The 20,409-nt window shown below is 38.9% G+C and overlaps 2 protein-coding genes across 2 annotated transcripts in view; one reads left to right on the top strand and one right to left on the bottom strand.

Annotated features, from left to right (window-relative positions):
• Positions 1-20,409, bottom strand: part of LOC137137025 (low affinity immunoglobulin gamma Fc region receptor II-like) — an 85,021-nt gene that overhangs the window by 24,023 nt on the left and 40,589 nt on the right. The gene's annotated exons all lie outside the window — the stretch shown is intronic.
• LOC137137038 (transmembrane protease serine 6-like) lies at positions 10,000-11,823 on the top strand. The gene is made up of 5 exons (XM_067522903.1): positions 10,000-10,093; positions 10,573-10,744; positions 10,830-11,083; positions 11,230-11,324; positions 11,479-11,823. The coding sequence occupies exons 1-5, from the start codon at positions 10,015-10,017 to the stop codon at positions 11,623-11,625; spliced, it is 747 nt and encodes a 248-aa protein (XP_067379004.1). The 5' UTR covers positions 10,000-10,014; the 3' UTR covers positions 11,626-11,823.

Raw genomic sequence — 20,409 nt, 5'->3', positions numbered from 1 at the left:
TTCTCCTTGATTTTTTTTTTTGATTTTGTTGCCTTGTACCTCACTTGTAAGTTGCTTTGGATAAAAGCATCTGCTAAATGACTAAATGTAAATGTAAAACTAACAGTAAACCACTCAATTATGCATTTTGCAATATAGCTGATTTACTTTATACAATTACTTAATGTTTACTTAACCACTAAACAGCATAGGATTTATGATGTCTCATGTGTATAAGTACATTATGTTATTACTATTTAAATAATTGGCTATATCTTAATTAAAGAAAAAAAGTCATGAAGATAATTTAAAAGTCATGAACATTTTATTTAAAATGAGCAAACTTTCATAAAACAACTTTCAGTATAAACAAAAGTGTAACAGATTAACATCAAGTGAAATGTAAGACCTTTTAAAAGCTGTATACATTCAAGAATGCAGTGTAATGCTGTTTTTATGGTAGAGGCCAATGTGGTAGAACTAAATACAGGACATCAGCTCTGTGCTTCCCATTAGATAACATGCAAGATTTCATTAAGCATTGTTTTTTTCACAGATTATCTTTCCCAACAGGAACTGAACCAGATTTTAAAACAGTGGCAAAGAACACACTTACATCATTACATTGAAGTCTGTCCACATCCATTAAAGGTTAAGCTTTCGGGGCTCTATGAATGTGCCATGCTAACTCCAGACCAGATAAAACATTTGACTTTTACAAATTAAATACTTAATACTTCTTTTTCATAAAACTTTAATCCCTTGAGACATTCACTACTTGTATTTATTACATGAGACTTTCTAACATTCTTTAACCACTAAGGTTCATTTACAAAATAAAACATGGTGTTGTTATTTAACAAAATGGCCAACATGGTCATCAAAATATTAAAGAGCAATGCAAAACACCTTTTTTTTGTTTTGTTTTACTTTACAGACTGACAAACATGGTCCTGAAACTGCAGTCCAAAAAACCCTGTTTTCGTAACCTGTCACCTGACTTCCCCTCCCTCTAGTCTATCAGAATAAAAGCACTTATTTATTCAAAAATAACAATCATAGTTTCTTTCTGATATAAAGCATTTTAACCAAAAATTAGAAATTAACCAAACACAATTCCCATCCAAAAAATTAAACAAACTTGCTGAATATGGCAAATATTTCTTCCACTTATTTTAAGACTTTATCTATTAACTTAAATTGCTGTAATCAACCAAACATAAACTGCATTTAGGCTCCTACAGATACGTTTGTATTAGAAATCATCAATTTATCTTTAGTAATAGAGTCCTGACCCCAACCCAATAGAACGACTTTGGGATGAATTAGAGCGAAGACTGTGAGCACTGTGTTTTACGCATTGAGTTTAAAAGTAAAGAATTATGGGAAATCCAGGCCTACCTGTGGTTCGCAGAATTTCCAAAGGTAGAATGGGAGGCAGAGCCTTTAGCTATCAAGCTCCTCTCCTGTGGAACCAGCTCCCAGTTCAGATTCCATTTCTGATGCCACTTAAATGAGATTCTTCTAAATTTCTGGAACGCCACTTCCTTTCTAACTTTCGTGTTGCCCGTTTTAAGTTGCGTGTTTGTGAACTATACCACGGAGATCACCTCTTCTGGTTTACTGCCTTCTTTTTCAGAGGGGCAACACTATCGACTATTGTACGTAGTGAGGCTGCAAAACTCTGAAGAAGGGCCTGGAGGAGGGTACATGATAACAAATACTAGTCGTTTTTGAGTTTTCCAGTTTGGGTGTGAAAGGCTAAAAGTAAGTCTCTCAAATGAGTTGATAAATTAGAATGGAAGATTGCTGCTACTCCTCCACCTCGGCCTGTGCTTCTAGGAACATGATAATTAATATGACTCATTTAGACTGAAATATTCTTCCTGCTGCAACCAAGTTTCAGTAAGAGAAAATAAATTGAATTGATGATTGTTTATTAAGTCACTAACTAACAGAGTTTTAGAAGAGAGAGATCTGATATTTAATAATCCACATTTAATAGTTTTGGGGTTTTGTTCTGTAAGAGGAGTAGTCTTAACCTTTATTAGTTTATCATGATTAACTCCTCTTGTTGTCGTTTTTAGTTTATGTAATTTAGTTGGTTGGGGAACAGACACAGTCTCTATAGGTATGTGGGAGTTGTGGGGGGGTGACCGTTGAAAGGACACTGCAGAGAGACGTGTAGGACTGGATCTCTGCATCCTAGGCTCAACTCTGGATTGTCATTCTTTTGGTTGTCTAATAAAACCAGCCATATTTCTGGATAAGAAAGCTGCACCATCTAAAGTAGGATGGATGCCATCTCTCCTAATCAGCCTAGGTTTTCCCCAAAAACGTTTCCAATTGTCTATGTAGCCCACATCATTTGCTGGACACCACCTAGACAGCCAGCGGTTGAATGACGACATGCGTGTGTACATGTCGTCACTGGTCAGATTTGGCAGGGGTCCAGAGAAAACTACGGCGTCCGACATTGTTTTATTGAAGTTACACAGAGATTCAACGTTCATTTTAGTGACGTCCGATTAGCTTAAGAGCTACAATTAATCAGTAAACAGTTGTTATGACCTGAGTCATTATGTGTGTTGTTGTTATGTTGTCTTTTTCTCCTCCTCCTGTGTTTTTGTGTGGGTGTGTCTGAGGGGGGGGTTGAGCCACAGGTGGTCGGCACGGATTGGTCCATTCAAACTCATTGTCGCCACCTGATTGGACAGGATGGAGCGGCCTTCTCCATTTATAACAGATGACAGCAGCCCCAGCTGGTCCACTTCTGCCACTCACAACCAACCCAGCATTCTGTATGCGACTCTCAACTGGACTCACAGGGAGCTCTGCACTTTGTTTTTGTGGATTTGGATATTTGTGTAAAGTAGCTTCTCCACAGTAGGAGTGAGAAGCCCTTTTTTGTTACTACTTTTTCTCCTGTTTTGGGTTAGGAGTTCAGGTTAGACACCCTGTCATTTGTTTTGAATTTATTTGGTTGTTTAGGTCAGACAGGGATGGTGTTAGAGTTTTTGGTTGTTGTTTTGGGGCATTGCTCACATCCCAAGTAAATAAATTAGCTACCGTTTACAACACTTGGTCTGGTTTTGCTTGGAATGGAAGCAGTGGTGGAGCACATCATGTTATGTCTAGGTTCCCCTAGACCAGGGGCATAACACAGTCTTTTGCTAGAAACCCAAGAGTGTGCAAAAACAGGAAGTGACGCAATACGCTTACCGCACGAGTCCAACCATCTAATCCAAAAGTTTTTTTTTCTCTATTTATTTTCCTTCTGTCCAAGATTTGATCTATGTAAACTTCACATAATGTAAATAATTCAAAAACACTCTGTGACAGATTCCACTAATTACTTGGATCTTGGATTTTTGATTTTGGAGCGAATTTTACTTCTAGTAAATATAGAAAAAAATGCAAAGCAATACAAAAAAATCTAATGACATAATCTTAATTAATATAAATGACCTGAATAACTAAATCTAATTTTAATATTGTTTGTTCTGTTTTATTTAAGAACCAGAATATTTCTTCACTGTCTACATGCAGTAATGTCCATAACAATCTAAAATATGAGCTTATATGCTGAGGAAATAAATTCATAAATGTTCATCTTTCCATCAGTTTCTCACTCACTATGAAACACGATTTCTTTCCTGGTTCAGTTTCTCCCATCAGCTCAGGGTTTCCACTTCAGATCATGTGGTCTGTCAGATGTGTGCTGGCTCACACAAGCTCAACAGTTTGTGATGGTCAGTTTGGGGGTTCAGGGTCTTGTCCAGGTACATTTCCACATATGACTCTACACAGTCGGGCTGAGAAACACTGAAGCTACGGTCGACAGGTGGACAGTCACCACCTGAGCCACTGCTGCCCCCTCACCACAGATCTCAGTTCATCAGTGTTCAGTTTTTCTTTTGTACATTATATTAAATATACTTATATATTATTATTATATTTTTTCTTTCTTTTTTCTTTCATGTTGTAAGAAATCATTAAGAATCACTTCATCACATCAGCTCTGGCATAATCACCTTCCCCCCCCCCCCCCCCCTCCCCCCCCCCCCTCCCTCCCTCACACAAACCTCTCTCTGCTTCTTTGCCAAACCATAGATCACATGTTTCTGTGTTAATGTTTCTCTGTTATCACCAAACCAATGGAGCGTTTCTCAAAAACAAAGTTAAAAATATTAAAATTTATGGACAAATGCTTTTTACCAGAAAACCTGCGTCACTCCCTTTCTGAGGAAATGTTGCTTTGGGCATCAAATGCTGCCAGAAACTGGACTTAATTAAACACTGTGTGTCTCACTGAGGTCAAAGGTAACTTCAGCTTTTATATCAGATTAATTAAGTGTCTGACAAATGGACAGAACATGATGCCACAGGAAGGACAACAAGTTGTTAAACATCCATTCAGGTCTTTATTACATTCTTTCCATTGTTCATTCAACCATCTCAGGTTGAGTTTTTCATATATTAAAATAAACTTTGTAGACAATAAAATGTTCAGTTGAATAAACCAAGCAAAACTGTTCAGCGCAATGATCCCACGATGGTGGAACGAGCTACCAAACGCTGCACGCTCAGCTGATTCTCTCCCAATATTAAAAAGCTGCTGAAAACTTAACTCTTCCGCATCTTCCTATGCACTTAAATCTTTAAAATAAATAAATAAAAAATCTTTCTGCTCTCTTGCACTTGTATCTCGTGAACTGTGAACACTTTTCGGATAAAAGCGTCTGCTAAATGACTAAATGTAAATGTAAATGTAAAATAAAACATATTTACAAACCACAGCTGGAAAAGGCTCCAGGATAATCAGATAAATATAATGAAAGGATGGAAAACAAACTCTATTTCAAATTAATGAGTTTTTAAGAGATGTTTTAACATTAAAGCAGGTGTTTCCTGTCTGATCACTTCCAACAACTCTGGAATCACTTGTTGCATGAAGAGAGAAAACTAATCCAGTCTCTGTTGATCTGTGGAACGTCGGCTATTTGGACAAAGCACAAAAATGTAGTTAACATTAGCAGCACAGCTAATGCTGCTGAAGAGCTACAACAACCTTTAACCCTCCTGTTATGTTGGTTTCTGAGGAACAGCCTTGATGTTCCCAGGTCAACTTGACCAAAAAGTCCCAAAAAACATTGTTTCTATCTCATCATTAACTCCATTACTAACCATTTCAATCAATGTTTAGTTCAATGATGTTCTTTACTGTTCACAGATCATGGTTCAATGAGCATAAGTCACTCATTTATTACAAAAAGATCATGTTAAAACTTTTTTTAATGTAAACTGAAAAGACCTACAAATAACTTACAATAGATTTATATGCAATTGATTTTTAAAATTTGTATTTTATATTTTGAATTGTTTTTGTTTATGGAGTGATGTTGATAAATTAAAATGAGACACGTCTTCTCTTCAGGGTCAATTTGACCCGTTTTAAAGTTAACAATCTAAAGAAAATACTTAAAAGTATTTTTTCACTTTGAAACTTCTCCTGCTTGGTTTATTTAGTGTAATCAACATATAAAATAAAAATGGTTCAGTTCACATATTTGTAACCCTCCTACATGTTTCTATTACAAAGATACTGTTCAGGTCAATTTGACCTGGCACAGAAAATAGAAGCTAAAAACAGTCAGAAAGGTCAAATCCTGTTTGTTTCTTTGCAACTATGAGAAATAATACACCCCTGTCTCACACTCTCACACACACACACACACACACATTGATCTTTCTGATTCTTTTTAGCTTCTATTTTGTCGCAGATGTCAAATTAACCCAAACAGTAGCTTTGTAATATAAACATGTAGGAGGGTTACACATATGTGAACTGAACCATTTTTATTTTATATGTTGATACTAAATAAGCCAATGAGGAGAAGTTTCAAAGTGAAAGTTTTTTTCGATTGCTAAATGACAGTGGGCACAACTGGAGCTACATGTGCAAAACTCTAACTACAGTCTGAACTACCAACTGTCACCTGAGCTAAACAGTTCACATCACCTGCAAAACTCATTCCAAGCAACACAACTCTTAACACATGGCTCAAAACAGGCTCAGTGCAGCCAAACACTATGCACAACCCTCACTGAGATAACACACACTGTCACTCAGAACACACTGAGAGTAAAAACACTAGCATCAAACACCAATACAGAAAATACAAACTTTTCATCTTTACAGTTGGAACAATTTCAGTGACTTCATACAAAGTAATATTTTCTTCAAAGAAAAGAGTGACATTCTCTCACATGATTTATTTACTTTTTTAGAACATAACATTCTTTAAGGTAAATGAAAATTAGCAGTTTGCTTCAATAGTCTGTAGTAATTTACAGAATTACAGTAATGAGAAATATATCATTATCAGCCAGCACTTTATCTTGAATCTCCCGCAGTTTTATTGCATTGTTGACAACAACCATGTCAACGACAGCATTTTCCTGCGCATCTGAAAATATTTTTCCTCTTCCTCCTGTTGGGGGCAGTTTTTGGATCTGAAATAACAGCTCTTTGTCTTCTTTGGCCCCTCTCCCTGCACGAACCCGTCTTCCTTGCTCCATTTCCAAAATTACTCTTTCTGAGCTCTACCTATATATTTAACAAATATATATAACAAGTCTACAACAAGACACCTGCTTAGCCTTCCATCTGAAATTTCAATCAGAAGTGTTTGAAAGGCACAAGGCTGAAATCTATTCTGTTTGGAATGTGTGGTTCCCAGTTTTGACAGCAGTGTGTTAGCATTTGAACAAAGTGCTATAAATCCACAGTGTTGTGCAGGTTGTGGTTAAAGTCATAGAATAAGTGTGTAGAGTTTTGAAAACTGTGTTCAAGCAGTGAAAAACTAACTAGAGTTTGGTCCACATGAACTGCTGCTGTGCAGACTGTAGTTAGAGTTTTGCACATGTGACTCCAGTTGTGCCCACTGTCGTTTAGCAATCGAAAAAACTGTAAGTATTTTTTTTAGATTGTTAACTTTAAAACGGGTCAATTTGACCCTGAACATAACAGGAGGGTTAAGGTGGAATGTTTTCTTCCATTTTACTCAGTGCTTCATTCAGGTTGTTAATCAATTAACACACCTTCAATTTTAACACAACCTTGACTGTAGCATGTGGTTTTATTGGGTCTCTTGCATGACAAACATTTTACTGATGATTCATTTCAGCCTAGTTCTGCAAATCTTTCTCCTCACTTGGAGCATCGTGCCTGTACGTTCCAGCATCACCACAACAGACACCACTCTGTTAGCACCTACACAAGAATAATGTCCAACAGTCCAGAGATAATCTTCAGATAAAAACCTCAAAGTGTGCTGCACATTTTGTTCTATGCTGAATTTATTTGTCATTAACTCTATCAGGATATGAGATGTTGTTCACATCACACAGCTCTGATCCACATGTCTTAACTGTGGCTCATGAAAATTCAGTTTCACAGATATTATAGTCATCGTTTTCCCCACAACCTTTTCCAGAAACTATAACCATCTCTTTATTTTTCCCTATGTAAAGGTGAATATTATGATCTGTAGACCAGCTCCTTTCTCTATGCTGATACATCTGATGTTGTTCTGAGCCCAACTAGTGTCGTGTCGTCAGCACATTTAAACTTCTTCACTGAATCATCACAAGTGGTCCAATCATTTGTGTAAAGTCTAGATTTCTGTATTTAGGAAGGTTTTATAGATGAATAACAAGGAATGATTAGTCCTTGTCAGCAAAGACGTCCATCCAGCTTCTGAAGTAATGATTGAGGAACATGGTGCAGAATCTCTTTGAACTGGAAAAGACTTAAACTTGGTTTGGTAAAAAGACACAACAACGGTTTAGTTTGATGTATTGCTTGTCAAAGAAGCAGAGAGAGGTGTGTCTGAGGGAGGGAGGGGGGAGAACAAGGTATTTATACCATGTCAGATGTGAGGACTTGACACTTGCAGCGATGGCTTCCTACAAAGTGATGTGTGTGGTGACTCTGCTGACTCTGCTGACACCAGGTAAGAACCTCCTCACTGTCCACACCTGAACCAATCAGGTTTCAGATCTACTTACTGCTGTGTGAGGGAAACACTGGGGAACAAGTAAAACTTAATCAAGTAAAATACTAGTTGCAATACTAATGTTTCATTAGATAAAAGTGAGGACAGAAGGGAATAAAAAGTGTCCAAACTGAGTCAATTCTAAAAAAACTCTTTCAAGTCCAACATTCAATATGTTATCTGTTGGTGAAAAATATATGTCAGAAAAAATATAGAAATCATAGTGAGTGAGAAACTGATGGCATGATGAACATTTATTAATTTATTTCCTCAGCATATTAGCTCATATTTTAGATTGTTATGGACATTACTGCATGTGGACAGTGAAAAAATATTCTGGTTCTTAAATAAAAGAGACACATTTTTAATTAGTTGTTGATTCACTCATCTCCATAAAACATAATTAAAAAAAACATTTAGTAATTTAGGTCATTTATATTAATTAAAATTATGTCATTACATTTTTTTGTATTGCTTTGCATATGTTCCTATATTTACAATAGTAAAATTCGCTTCAAGCTTAAAATAATTAGTGGAATCTGTCACAGAGTATTTTTGAATTATGTATGAGTGAAGTTTATGTTGATCAAATCTTGGACAAAAGGAAAAACAATCAGTTGGAAAAATAAATATTTGTAACATATAATATAGAAAATGTGTTTCATAGTGAGTGAGAAATTGATTGAATGATGAACGTTTATGAATTTATTTCCTCAGGATATTAGTTCATATTTTAGACTGCAGTAATGTCCATAACATTACTGCATGTGGACTGTGAAAAAATATTCTGGTTTTTAAATAAAAGAGACAAAAATTAAATTCTATGACATTTATTCATTGATTTAAACTTCTCCTTAAAACACAATTTGTATTAATGTAATATTTATACTTCTGAAACAAACATTTAGTAATTCAATTAATTTACATTAATTAGAAATTAAATAATTACTTTATATATATATAATTGTATTGCTTTGCATATGTTCCTATATTTACAATAGTAAAATTCGCTTCAAGCTCAAAATAATTAGTGGAATCTGTCACAGTGTTTTTGAATTATTAACATTATGTAAGAGTAAGTATGAGTAAATTCTCGTTAAATCTTTGGAATCTAAAATGTATTGTGTTGAATTTAAGAATAACAACAACAACAATAATAATAACGATATTATTATTATTATTATTATTATTATTATTATTATTATTATTATTATTATTATTATTTAAGCAAACAGTTTAATAATGTTTATAAAGAAATGTGTTAATAATTAGTAATAAATGTTAGAGATGAAATTTATCTTCCAAATGTCTTATTTCATTATGGATCATCTTCACACTTTGGTTTTATAGAAATATCAGATCATCAGGATGTTGTATATTCTTTAGTCAGGAAGACACTATTGATAAGCAGGAGACTCCAATATTTCCACAAGAAGTTGGATGTTGGATGTAATTTTTTTCCCTTGAGTTCAGTGTCGCCACAGTGGATCATTGTCCGCATGTTGATTTGGCAGAGTTTACGCCGGATGCCCTTCCTGACGCAACCCTCCCCAATTTCTATCGGGCTTGGACCAACACTGCACAGCTGGGGAGGGGAAGGGGCTGTTAGGGGTTCAGTGTCTTGCCAGAGACACTTTGACATATAGACGAGACCAGGGATAGAACCACTGACCCTGTGGTCCGTGGACAATTACTTTACTAACTGAGCTACAGCCGCCCCACTTGCTCCTTTCATTCATTTCAGCATGTGCCGCAAGATTTTAGAAACGATGCAGCTTGACAAGAAATATTATCTGCAAATATTATAAAAACCACAAATTGTTTATGAAAGAAACAGTAACAACTAAATGTTGGTTTATTACATTTATGTAACTGGAAAATAGTATTTTCAGGGAAAAATGTGATTGAATGAGTTTAGTAATAAATGTTAGAGATGATAAAAATCAATCCTCTCCTGTTTCCACCACATGTCCAAATGTTGTACAAGAAGTATCAGAAAAGCCTCAACAGTTTCTTTGTGTTCTGTGTTTCAGAGAGTCTCTCACAGCTGGATGGTAAGTCCCAGTTTGCTCCTGTCTGATTTAGTTAAAGATGATCTTCACACTGTTGTTGGATAGAAATGTTTCAGATTGTCAGAGGTTTGTGTCAAACCTTTGGAGCAAATCAGCTGCAGTATTTCCACAAATGGATTCAGACAATTCCAACAACTTATGTATTGAATTAGAACAAAATGTTAAAACATTTCAGAAGAAAATCACTAAATCATCACTAAGAGCTTGTAGGTTCATTTCTTCTCTGAACATTGTTGATGATCAGCTTCAAACTTGACTTCCTGTCATGTCCAGGCTCTGTGATGGCTCTGACCCATTTCAACACTTGGATCAAATCAGTCATTCTCAGTGTTTTCAACTTGTTGCAGCTCATCACACAAAAACCTTTAAGACTCCACTGCATCAAACTGACAAATTAATCTATGTGGGTTTAACTAAACAGTTGAAGTTTTCAAGGTTTTAAAGCTCAAATGTGTCTCCAGCTGATGTCTGTGGCCAGGTCCCACTGAGTAATCGTCTTCTGGGACTAGGCGTGAAGGTTACAGATGGTAAGTGGCCGTGGATGGCGAGTCTACAGAAGGATGGACGTCATGTGTGTGGTGGGACTCTGGTGAACGAGGACTTTGTGCTGAGCAGTGCCGACTGTTTCTCAAGGTGAGACACCTGGAGTCATGTTTTCACATGTTTTAAAGTGTTGAGTTGTCCTCAGTCCTAATTTAGCTCATGTTATCTCCCTCAGTTCAGCCACAGCATCTGATTGGACCGTGGTCCTGGGTCGTCTGAAACAGAACGGCTCCAACCCCTTTGAGGTGAAACTGAATGTGACAGACATCACTCTGAGCAACCACACTGGGCCTAATGCAGCAGCGCTGCATCTGGAGACCCCCGCCCCCCTGTCCGACTCCATCCTGCCCATCTGTGTGGACACCGGACGAAACTTCAGTGTGGGCTCCACGTGCTGGGTTGCAGGCTGGAGCTCCGGGGCAGGAGGGGGTGAGTCCCTGACACTAGTCTGACACAGTAATTTGAACTGTCTACATCATTTCACCTCTTTCCATTAAACATAGTAAAGTTAGAGAGATAATTACAACCTGCTTCTGATGCCACTTGTCACCATTTTCTGATTCTCCCAACTTTAGTGGAACAAGTTCTGCAGGAATTCCAGACCTCTGTGGTGGACTGTGAGGACACATCGAGTGACAGCATTTGTACAGAAGCTTTGACACTGGAGCAGGTGAATAATCAGATTAGTATTATTATTATTGTTCCTACACACAGTGTGTTGGTGTGTGTTTGTATTTTATCAAAGTGTCTGTTGGTCCTTTAAAGGGTCAGAGGTCAGGGTCTGAATGACCATACTGGACTTGAACATTTTCATTTTTCGTCAGGAGTTTTCTGGAGGTCCGTTGATGTGTCGGCAGGATGGTTCTTGGTTCCTGGCAGGAGTGTTAGTAGCTGAGAACAAACTCATCAATGGACCACAAGCAGTACAAGGGAAGTCTGTTGTGACAGAAATGATGTTGTTCTGTTGTTAAACTTGAATAGAGCAGAGTCTTCTTTCATCCACCAGTAGTTTAGCTCTGATTATCCAGCAGTGACTAACAGCTGTGCAGGAGAGGAGTCACACAATGATCCCACAAGAATAGAAGTTTCCTGTCCAGTCATTTCTTCTCTGAACATTGTTGATGATCTGCTTCACATGATGATTTTAATAAAGGCACCTGCATCTCTGAGCTGTTTGTGACTTTTACTTAACCAACAATTCACAAAATGATCATTGAATAAACTTCTACTTTGAAAACATGGTATAAATCAAATTACTGATTCATTTATTTTGACTAGGGTGGAAAACTATTAAAGCCACTTCTTAATATAATCACTGCAGTGTAACTCCACCACCACTATGACTTCAATAATGAACACATAGCATTTAATGAGGCTTGTGTTAGAATGAGCCATTGCTCTGCTGCTACAGAGCTCGACACTGTGAGTGACTCAGAGTAGAAACACCCACTGATTTACAGTATTTCATTGTCACTTGAAGAGTTCACTGGTCACTGGGTCACCACTGTTGTTCATCATGTTTGTTTCCTCCTCCTTGGTTGTTCCAACTGAACCTAAACTCTGAACAGGAGAGAGCTGAGCCACTGTACAGATTCTTCTTCAACAGCTTCCAGGTTTCACCCTGCCAGTAATAATCCTACAAATAATGGTAGAACTAAAACTGCTAGTCTTAAAGCTGGTTAATGCTGAACTAAAGGAAATAACACAGTGTCATAAAGTCACATGTTGTTAGGATTTGCAGTCAGTGAGGTCTGAGGGACAGAGTTTTCTTGGAAGATGTAATAGGTGTGGATTGGACATAGAAAAGCAACGCTGAAGATTCTTTTCCCACAATTAATTTGTTCCTGCAGACGACAATCAAACAACCATATAAATTTTCTTCTGGCCTTTCCTGCACATCTGACCCCTACATGTACAAAAAATAACGTTTGCACTGAGAAATGAAGCTCAAATCTCCACAGAGTTACAATAATCACACAGGACATGACGTCTGGCCGTACTGCAAGTGGCACCGTCAATGGTGCGTAGCAGCACTGAGAGGGAAAGGGGGAGGGGCTACAGAAAGTCAGGACGTACATGAAGGGCGATGTGCAGCAATCTAGTTTCCCTGGGAACCAAAACAAGTGCAACTAAAGATTGATCAGTTAGATGAAATTCACGAAAACTAAATGGATTTTTAAAATTTGAAATAAAATAATTATAAAACAAAGTGCATTTTTAACTTTACAAAGACAAATGTCAGTGTTGTGGTAAATAATTTTTGAAATCAGACGTTTTTGATGGCAACATTTTGGATGGAAGATGAATTGTGCTGAGCTGCAGGTCGACAAAGAGCCTGTAACATCTCAAAGTGATGCCGAAAAACTGGTCCATGCATTTGTTACCTTTAGGTTGGACTACTGTAATTCCCTACTTTCAGGATGCCCCAGTAACTCCCTAAAGAGCCTGCAATTAATCCAAAATGCTGCAGCAAGAGTGCTGACTGGAACTAGCAAGAGAGATCATATTTCACCTTCACTAGCTTCTCTCCATTGGCTTCCAATTAAATGTAGAATAGAATTTAAAACCCTGCTTCTTACATATAAAGCTCTGAATGGTCAGGCTCCATCATATTTAGATCTCATAGCACCATATCATCCCAGTAGACCACTTCGCTCTCAGAATGCAGGCCTACTTGTGGTTCCCAGAATTTCCAAAAGTAGAATGGGAGGTAGAGCCTTTAGCTATCAAGCTCCTCTCTTGTGGAACCAGCTCCCAGTTCAGATTCGGGAAGCAGACACCCTCTCTACTTTTAAGTCTAGGCTTAAAACCTTCCTTTTTAATAAAGCATATAGTTAGTTATAGTTATGCTCCCATAGGCTTAGACTGCTGGGGGACCCACCCCCCAATGCACTGAGCTCCTTTCCTCCTCTTGACCATCTCTCCTCTCCTCTCATCCCGCAATTGTCACCACTGTATGTCATTAACTCTGTGTGTTCTCTCCCGTAGTTGTCTTTGTCCTCCTCTGTCCCTTTCTGCAGGTGTCCCCCGGCTTTGAAGCTGTGTGTCTTCCAGCGTGCAGCTACTGGTCCTACCAATCTGCCCGATGTTTTGTTGTTGCTTTTTGTTGCTCTGTTCTTTTCTCTCTCCCCTTTCCACTCACCCCAACCGGTCGAGGCAGATGGCCGTCCACCCTTAGCCTGGTTCTGCTGGAGGTTTCTTCCGTTAAAGGGAGTTTTTCCTCTCCACTGTTGCCTATGGCTTGCTCCAGGGGGAATTGTTGGGTTCTCTTTATATATCTTATAATCTTGACTTTATTCTGTAAAGTGCCCTGAGATGACTTTGTTGTGAATTGGCGCTATATAAATAAAGTTGAATTGAATTGAATTGGACACGCAGACAGGATCAGGACAAAGGAGTGCACTGTTGTTAGCATAGTTCTGTTTCGTGTCTTGTCTCAGCGCTATATGACAGTGTGTCGGCACTGCCTGTCTCCCTCTGGTGGCAAACATCGGTAAGAACACTTATCAAAGCTCACTATGTTGTCTGTGTGCAGAAGACTGAAGTGCACATGTCTCAAAATCAGGTAAACTATTAAATCAAATGTGCCAAAAGAACAGTGTAGAATATTAACTTAAGTTACAGTGGGGTTAAATAAACAACATGTGTTGGGGTCCTGCCTGTTTTAGGTCACTGCCCTCACATTCAGCCACAGCCAATGGGAAAGGACACAGCAGGTCAGGAAACAGTCCAGCAGGACTTGACTGCATCTATTGAGCCAACTACGAATGGGCATGGTCACACTGAATGTGGCCTGACAGCAGGGTCTGCATCAAATGCTGATGTAAGGCTTTCCGAATTGCCCAAGTTGCCAGCTGTGGAAGGACTCTCCATACCTAACAGATATGTTCGGCCACCTAAGAAGAGGATTGAGAGTTGCTAAAAAGTCTTAGGATGGAAAGGTGGATGTTTAAGTTAAAAAAAAAAAAAAAAGTGTCAAAGTTTAAGGACTTGTTCACAAGTAAAGTTAAAATGCTTACGGGCACCACTTAGTCTTAGGGGTAAATAGTATTTCCTTATAGGGGGAAAGATGTTATGTTAAGAAGTTAGTTCGATAAAAACTTGATTACCCAGCAGACGATAGGAGATCACAGATTTAGTATTGGAGAGTTGATGAAAAGGACAAAGGAAAATAAATAGTCTAACATAACTCAGCTGTCACGCCTCGTTTGCTTACTATAATAAGGCTAAGCAAGACAACACAGTAGTGACCACAGTACTGGATGAGCAGGCAATGAGCCCCAGTATTGACCCAATATTGCACCTTCAAAACTGTATTGGACAGATCGTCTTCTATTGCACAGAGACAACAAGAAACTCTTGATTGAGACTTTGTTGGATGGTCTGTACTAAGTTCAGGATTCTGATGGTCTGTGGAATATACCTGATGCAAAACCTGGCTGTTGTGCTCTTCAGACTGCTGTACCTCCTTCCAGAGTCTAGCAGTGATAAGATCCTGCTTTGTAAGTCAACTGTACTACAACTGTAGTCAAGTAGTAGTCAAGTAGTAACTGTAGTAAAAACTGTACTACTGTAGTCAAGCTCCAGGTTCTCTGTGCGCAAGTTTTAGACAGGTGTAAATTATACCAAGGAAGTGCTAATGATCTTGACTTCCACATGTAGGTTGACACACGGTCATTAACTGAAACAGAAACACATGTGTAGGAGGCTTAAACCTGGGTGAAGAAAAACCAAACTCTAAATCCATCCTGTAGCAGGACAACAACCCCAAACATACAGCTAGTATCATTAAGAACTATCTTCAGTGTAGAGAAGTACAAGGAGTCTGGGACGTAATGGTTTGCACCCTGCAGAGCCCTGATCTGAACATCATCGAGTCTGTCTGAAGAAGAGACAGAAGGATTTGAGGCAACGTACAACCACTGAAGATCTGTGTTTAGTTCTCTAAGATGTTTGGAACAAACCACCTGCTGAGTTCCTTTAAAAACTTTGTGCAAGTATATCCAGAAGAATTGATGCTGTTCTGCATCAAATATAGATTTGATTTGGATTTCTCTTCTGTTCCTTTACTTTCCATTTGGTTCACTGATTAATACAAACTATTAACATATCTATTTTTGAAAGCATGCTGACTTTACAGCATTGTTTTCACATCTGATAGAACGTTTGCACAGTACAATATGTCTTTGATAATTTTACTTTGACCATTGATCCTCTCAAAACTCTAGCTGCTGATTCAGCAGGAAACATAACGTTCATATATTCATCGGTATAAAAAGCCACATATTGATATGACTCTGTAAACTTCAGGTTATGTGATGCAACCTTAAACTGATAAATGTTATAGATAAAGAGGAGGTCAGTGAATTATTTCAGTTTTATATTTGATATTAAAAAACCTCCATTTTTACACCATTCATCAACATGTGAAATAGATGTCGTCTCTGTTTTAGGTTGAGGAATATTTATGGCTCACAAAGCAACAATCTCATTTCTAGTTTCTCATTTCTAGCAGCCTGATCAACTGCAGCTTCCAATCACAAACAGGACCAGGTTGGTTTCTGACTCACCTGAGGACGGACGAGTAATGAGACATGAAATAAGGTGCTGAGATGGACCCTCTCTGTCTGTGTGTCCTCACAGTTTTCCAGCATGTCTCAGCTCTGACATGTATGAGGGGGACCAGTTTGTCCTGATACACTGTTTCAGTTTCCCACTTTTGAACTGGTCGACCCCACAGTGGTGTGGATCCACTCTGATCTCAGTCCTTCAACCGTCCACCAGCGTCAGCAGGAAGGTGATGAACGTGAAGGTGATTTACAGCGGCCGAACATCAATGATGCCTGATGCTCTGGAGACTGGAGAGCTCAGTCTGAATCTGACAGAACTGCAACTGTCTGACAGTGGAACCTACACCTGCTCTGTCAGAGGGTTCAGATTTCTACAGAGAGTGACAGACGTACAGCTATAGTTCAAAGGTCAGTGACAGGTTAGTGGTCAGTGCTGTAGATACAGGTCAGAGGTCAGAGGTCATGTTGTTCTTCATGTTCTCCACAGAACGATTTCCATCCTGGGCCAAAGCTCTCCTGGTTCTCCTGGTTCTTCTGATTGTTGCTGGGGGTCTTTTAGTACATTTCCGTCACTATTTCATGTCAGGTATGTCTCTACTACTACATTACCCATAATGCTGATGGTTCACATCTTTACTCTTGTTGCTGCTTGACTGTTGAGACAGACTGAGAGTGAGGAACAAATCAGAACCAAACTGAGAATCAGTCACAATAAGTAGTTCCTGAGTGTCTTCATGGGACAGTGAGGTCCTGTTACCATCAGAGCTGCTGCTGCTGTCTGTCCACATGATGCTGTGCTTTGTTGTCCTCTCAGTTTACCAGGTGGAGGTGGATTCAGGGGTGGAGTCTGTCCAGCTGCCCTGTAAAACCACAGTTTGTCTGCCTGTAGACACCAAAGTGCAGTGAAAGAACAGTATAGACTGGATGATACATGTGTATCAGAACGGCTCTGACCAGCCTGAAGAACAGCACAGATGTTACAGAGGTCAAACAGAGATGAAGAGAAACCTGCTGAAAACTGGAGACCTCAGTCTGACCCTGAAATACCCCACAGACTTGGACAGAAGACACTTCACCTGCACCGTCTACAGCAGGGAGAGATACATCCTGATGAAGAAAGATGTGAAGCTCCAGGTCAAAGGTCAGTTTAAAGTCTTTATGCTAAGCTAACTGTTGTTAATCTTTATACTAAGAGAAACTGCAGTATTACTGTCAGTATGTTTCTATGAATGTATTTTACTTTATTAACAGTGAATTGAAATGAATTTTCCTGGAACCAAACTATCATTTCAGTGTAATGTGAATATTTGTGACAGAGAGAAACTTTGAACTGAGCTCCACCAGAAGTAGATCAGGTCCAGGTAACAACAGGTCCTTGATCATGTGAAGCTGGAGACAGAACTTGAGACAAGTGTTGGGATGAATTAGATTGTTGGTCTAATTGGAGACAAAGGTGGAAAAGGTGTGTTTGCTCTGTCTGGATGTCTTTGACATTTTCTGTCTCTCTACCTTATTTCAGTGACAATGAAAATGTCCATCAGCACATGAGAGCAGAAAACAAGAAGCTGGGATTAGTTTCAAAAGCTGAAATTGTGTTTAGGTGGACAGATAAGACATGGAGCTGTCCTCTAATGTCTCCACAGACATTGTTCTGTCCTCACTGACACTGAGAATGTTGCTGTGATCAGGCACTGAAATCAACTGATTCAGCAGAACAAAGTCCAGAGTTTGTTTTTTAAAAAGAGGACAATAGTTAGTGGACACTGCTGACTAGGGTTGTCTCTAATGTGGACAAATATTAAAGCTCTGAGCCTGAGAGGACCAGTCACTAATCTGTCCCTGTCTAGAAGGACTTATCAGTGTATAGAGAGTGTGAGCTTTGAATTGACACTGAACTGGACAGGATCTAAATCCAGCAGCAGACGTATTATGAACTTTTTCCTTCATTGGATCTTTTTGTAATAAAATTCTGTAGCTCTGACTGACAGGAATCACAGACTTTGGGTGAATTATTCTCATTTCTGATGAAACCACAGCAGAAAACAAAGCTTTATTTTCTAAAAACATTACAACAAAAAGGAAATTCAGACTAGTGTCATGTTGTCTTCTGTCCACCTGTTTTTGAATCCACTGTGCTCTGCTCCTCCTCTCTGTTATCTGCACAGTTACCACTGATCCAACTGGTTTTCAGCTGCTGGTTCAGGTCTTTCTGGTTAAGGACTGAAAAAGTCAAGGCTTATTTGAAGCAGGAGACAGGACGCGTTGACTTGTTCAGTCTTGAAGCAAAAGCAGCATCTTTCCTGAAGCTGAAACCAAGTGTTTCAGTCTCTGAAGCAGCAACCGAACGCTGCCAGTGAACAGAATCCAGACAGAAATGAAGTTTCCTTCTAAACACATCTGTCACTAACATTTAGTCAGAGAGAAAACTCATCTAGAGGAGACAGAGTGGGGACAGGTTTAATATCTGCAACAATCAGACACTTTCTGTCCCCTAAAGACAAACAGTCCAACTTCAAGCTCAGATTCTGGTCTCAAAAACTGAAGCTTTGTCACATTTGGATTCTCCTGTTCAACAAATCCACTCAGTGATTCAGTTGGTTTGGAAAAACCAAAGATTTGATGTCACTCTGATCATCAAGAGGTTTCAATGTGATGGATTTGGATTCATTGATCATCATTTTCAAAGTCGACTGGATCAAACTTTGATTTCCATTCAAATCCTGAATCTTCTCTCTGAAGAAATGAGTGGGAGAAAGTTCCTTCTCAGGTGTGATGTTAATGGAAATAAAGTCTGACTTCAATGATCCAATTTTATATCGGCTTCTTCTCTACAAACATCATGTTTCTGCCATAAACTCTTCAAAAGAACAAAGATCAGCTTCAGCTTGAAATGAGCTTCAGCTGCTCTCAGTCCATAAAGAGGCTCTTTGGCTTTAATCCAGTCAGTTCTTCATGGAGTTTGGTTTGACAGCAGCTGCATCAGGTTGATGCTGAGTGTTGAATGGGATCAATGTGAAGCAGCCCATGGACAAAATGTCCCAACAGCATCAAGACTCTGATCAAAAGCTGCTTTTAGTTTCTAGATTTCTGTCCCCTGTTACCTTCTGCTCTGATCTGGTTCTGACCTTCAGCTTTCTCTACAACTGTGTCTAAACTGCTGCTGCTGTCTGTCCAGCTGATGAGGTGGTTTGTTGACCTCTCAGACTGTGGTGGAGGAGGGAGTGGAGTCTGTGCAGCTGCCCTTCAGGACCATTGGTGACGCTAAAGTGTGGTGGAAATGCCACGAACCGACACCAGAAGTGACAGCCCACTTGTATCTGAACGACTCTGACCAGCCTGGAGAACAGAACCAAGTTTATAGAGACCGAACAGAGATAAAGAAAGACCTGCTGAAAACTGGAGACCTCAGTCTGACCCTGAAACACCCCACACTCACAGACACAGGGACATATGTCTGCTATGTCCTAGGGCGACTGTGAGTACATATACTAACATTAATACAGTCATGGCCAAAAATATCAACACCCTTGCAGGTCTGTCATAAATTGCACTGTGCCAGTACCATAAATTAACTTCAGTTTGATTTGTGAACAAGAAATATTTCAGACTCAGAAAAATGTTATACTACATTTTACATGTCAGGTCCTTTTGTGCCTCGAAACCCTCAGACATTCAGATCAATGTTGCAGATTTTGTGGTGTCAGACTTTTGGACCTGTAGATATATACAGATATTGTTCTTTTGAAAGATTACATAATAGACTAATATCTAGAATATGTGTGTCACACAGTAAAGTTTGACAACAACAGAAAACTGAAACATGAAGAACTGTGTGTACACAGCACTGCTCTGTAAAACATGTGCTCAAAATAACTGGTACCATAAATGTAAATGTAAAAACTGACAACTTCCAGCTTCTCCCCGAGAACAGAACCAGTCGTTCTTATTAGTTTGTCCAGTCTGTTGCTGTCTGCCACCTTCATATTGCTGCCCCAGCAAACCACAGCATAGAAGATGGAGCTGGCTACTTCGGACTCACAAGACATCAACAGCATGGTGCTGCAGATGTTGAAGAACCTTAGTCTCCTTAGAAAATAGAGCCTGCTCTGTTTTTTCCTATATATTGAAGCTGCATTAACTGACCGTGTTGAAGGCTGTGCACGGAATTCCCTTGTTTCCCAAGGG

Source organism: Channa argus, chromosome 12 (assembly GCF_033026475.1).
Source record: "Channa argus isolate prfri chromosome 12, Channa argus male v1.0, whole genome shotgun sequence".
Lineage (NCBI taxonomy): Eukaryota > Metazoa > Chordata > Actinopteri > Anabantiformes > Channidae > Channa > Channa argus.
This window is presented reverse-complemented; position numbering and strand designations above follow the sequence as displayed.

Coding starts and splice junctions, on each gene's coding strand:
- LOC137137038 (XM_067522903.1), top strand. CDS start 10,015: ATGTTGTACAAGAAGTATCAGAAAAGCCTCAACAGTTTCTTTGTGTTC. Junction 10,094..10,572: donor GAGTCTCTCACAGCTGGATG/GTAAGTCCCAGT, acceptor ATGTGTCTCCAG/CTGATGTCTGTGGCCAGGTC. Junction 10,745..10,829: donor AGTGCCGACTGTTTCTCAAG/GTGAGACACCTG, acceptor TATCTCCCTCAG/TTCAGCCACAGCATCTGATT.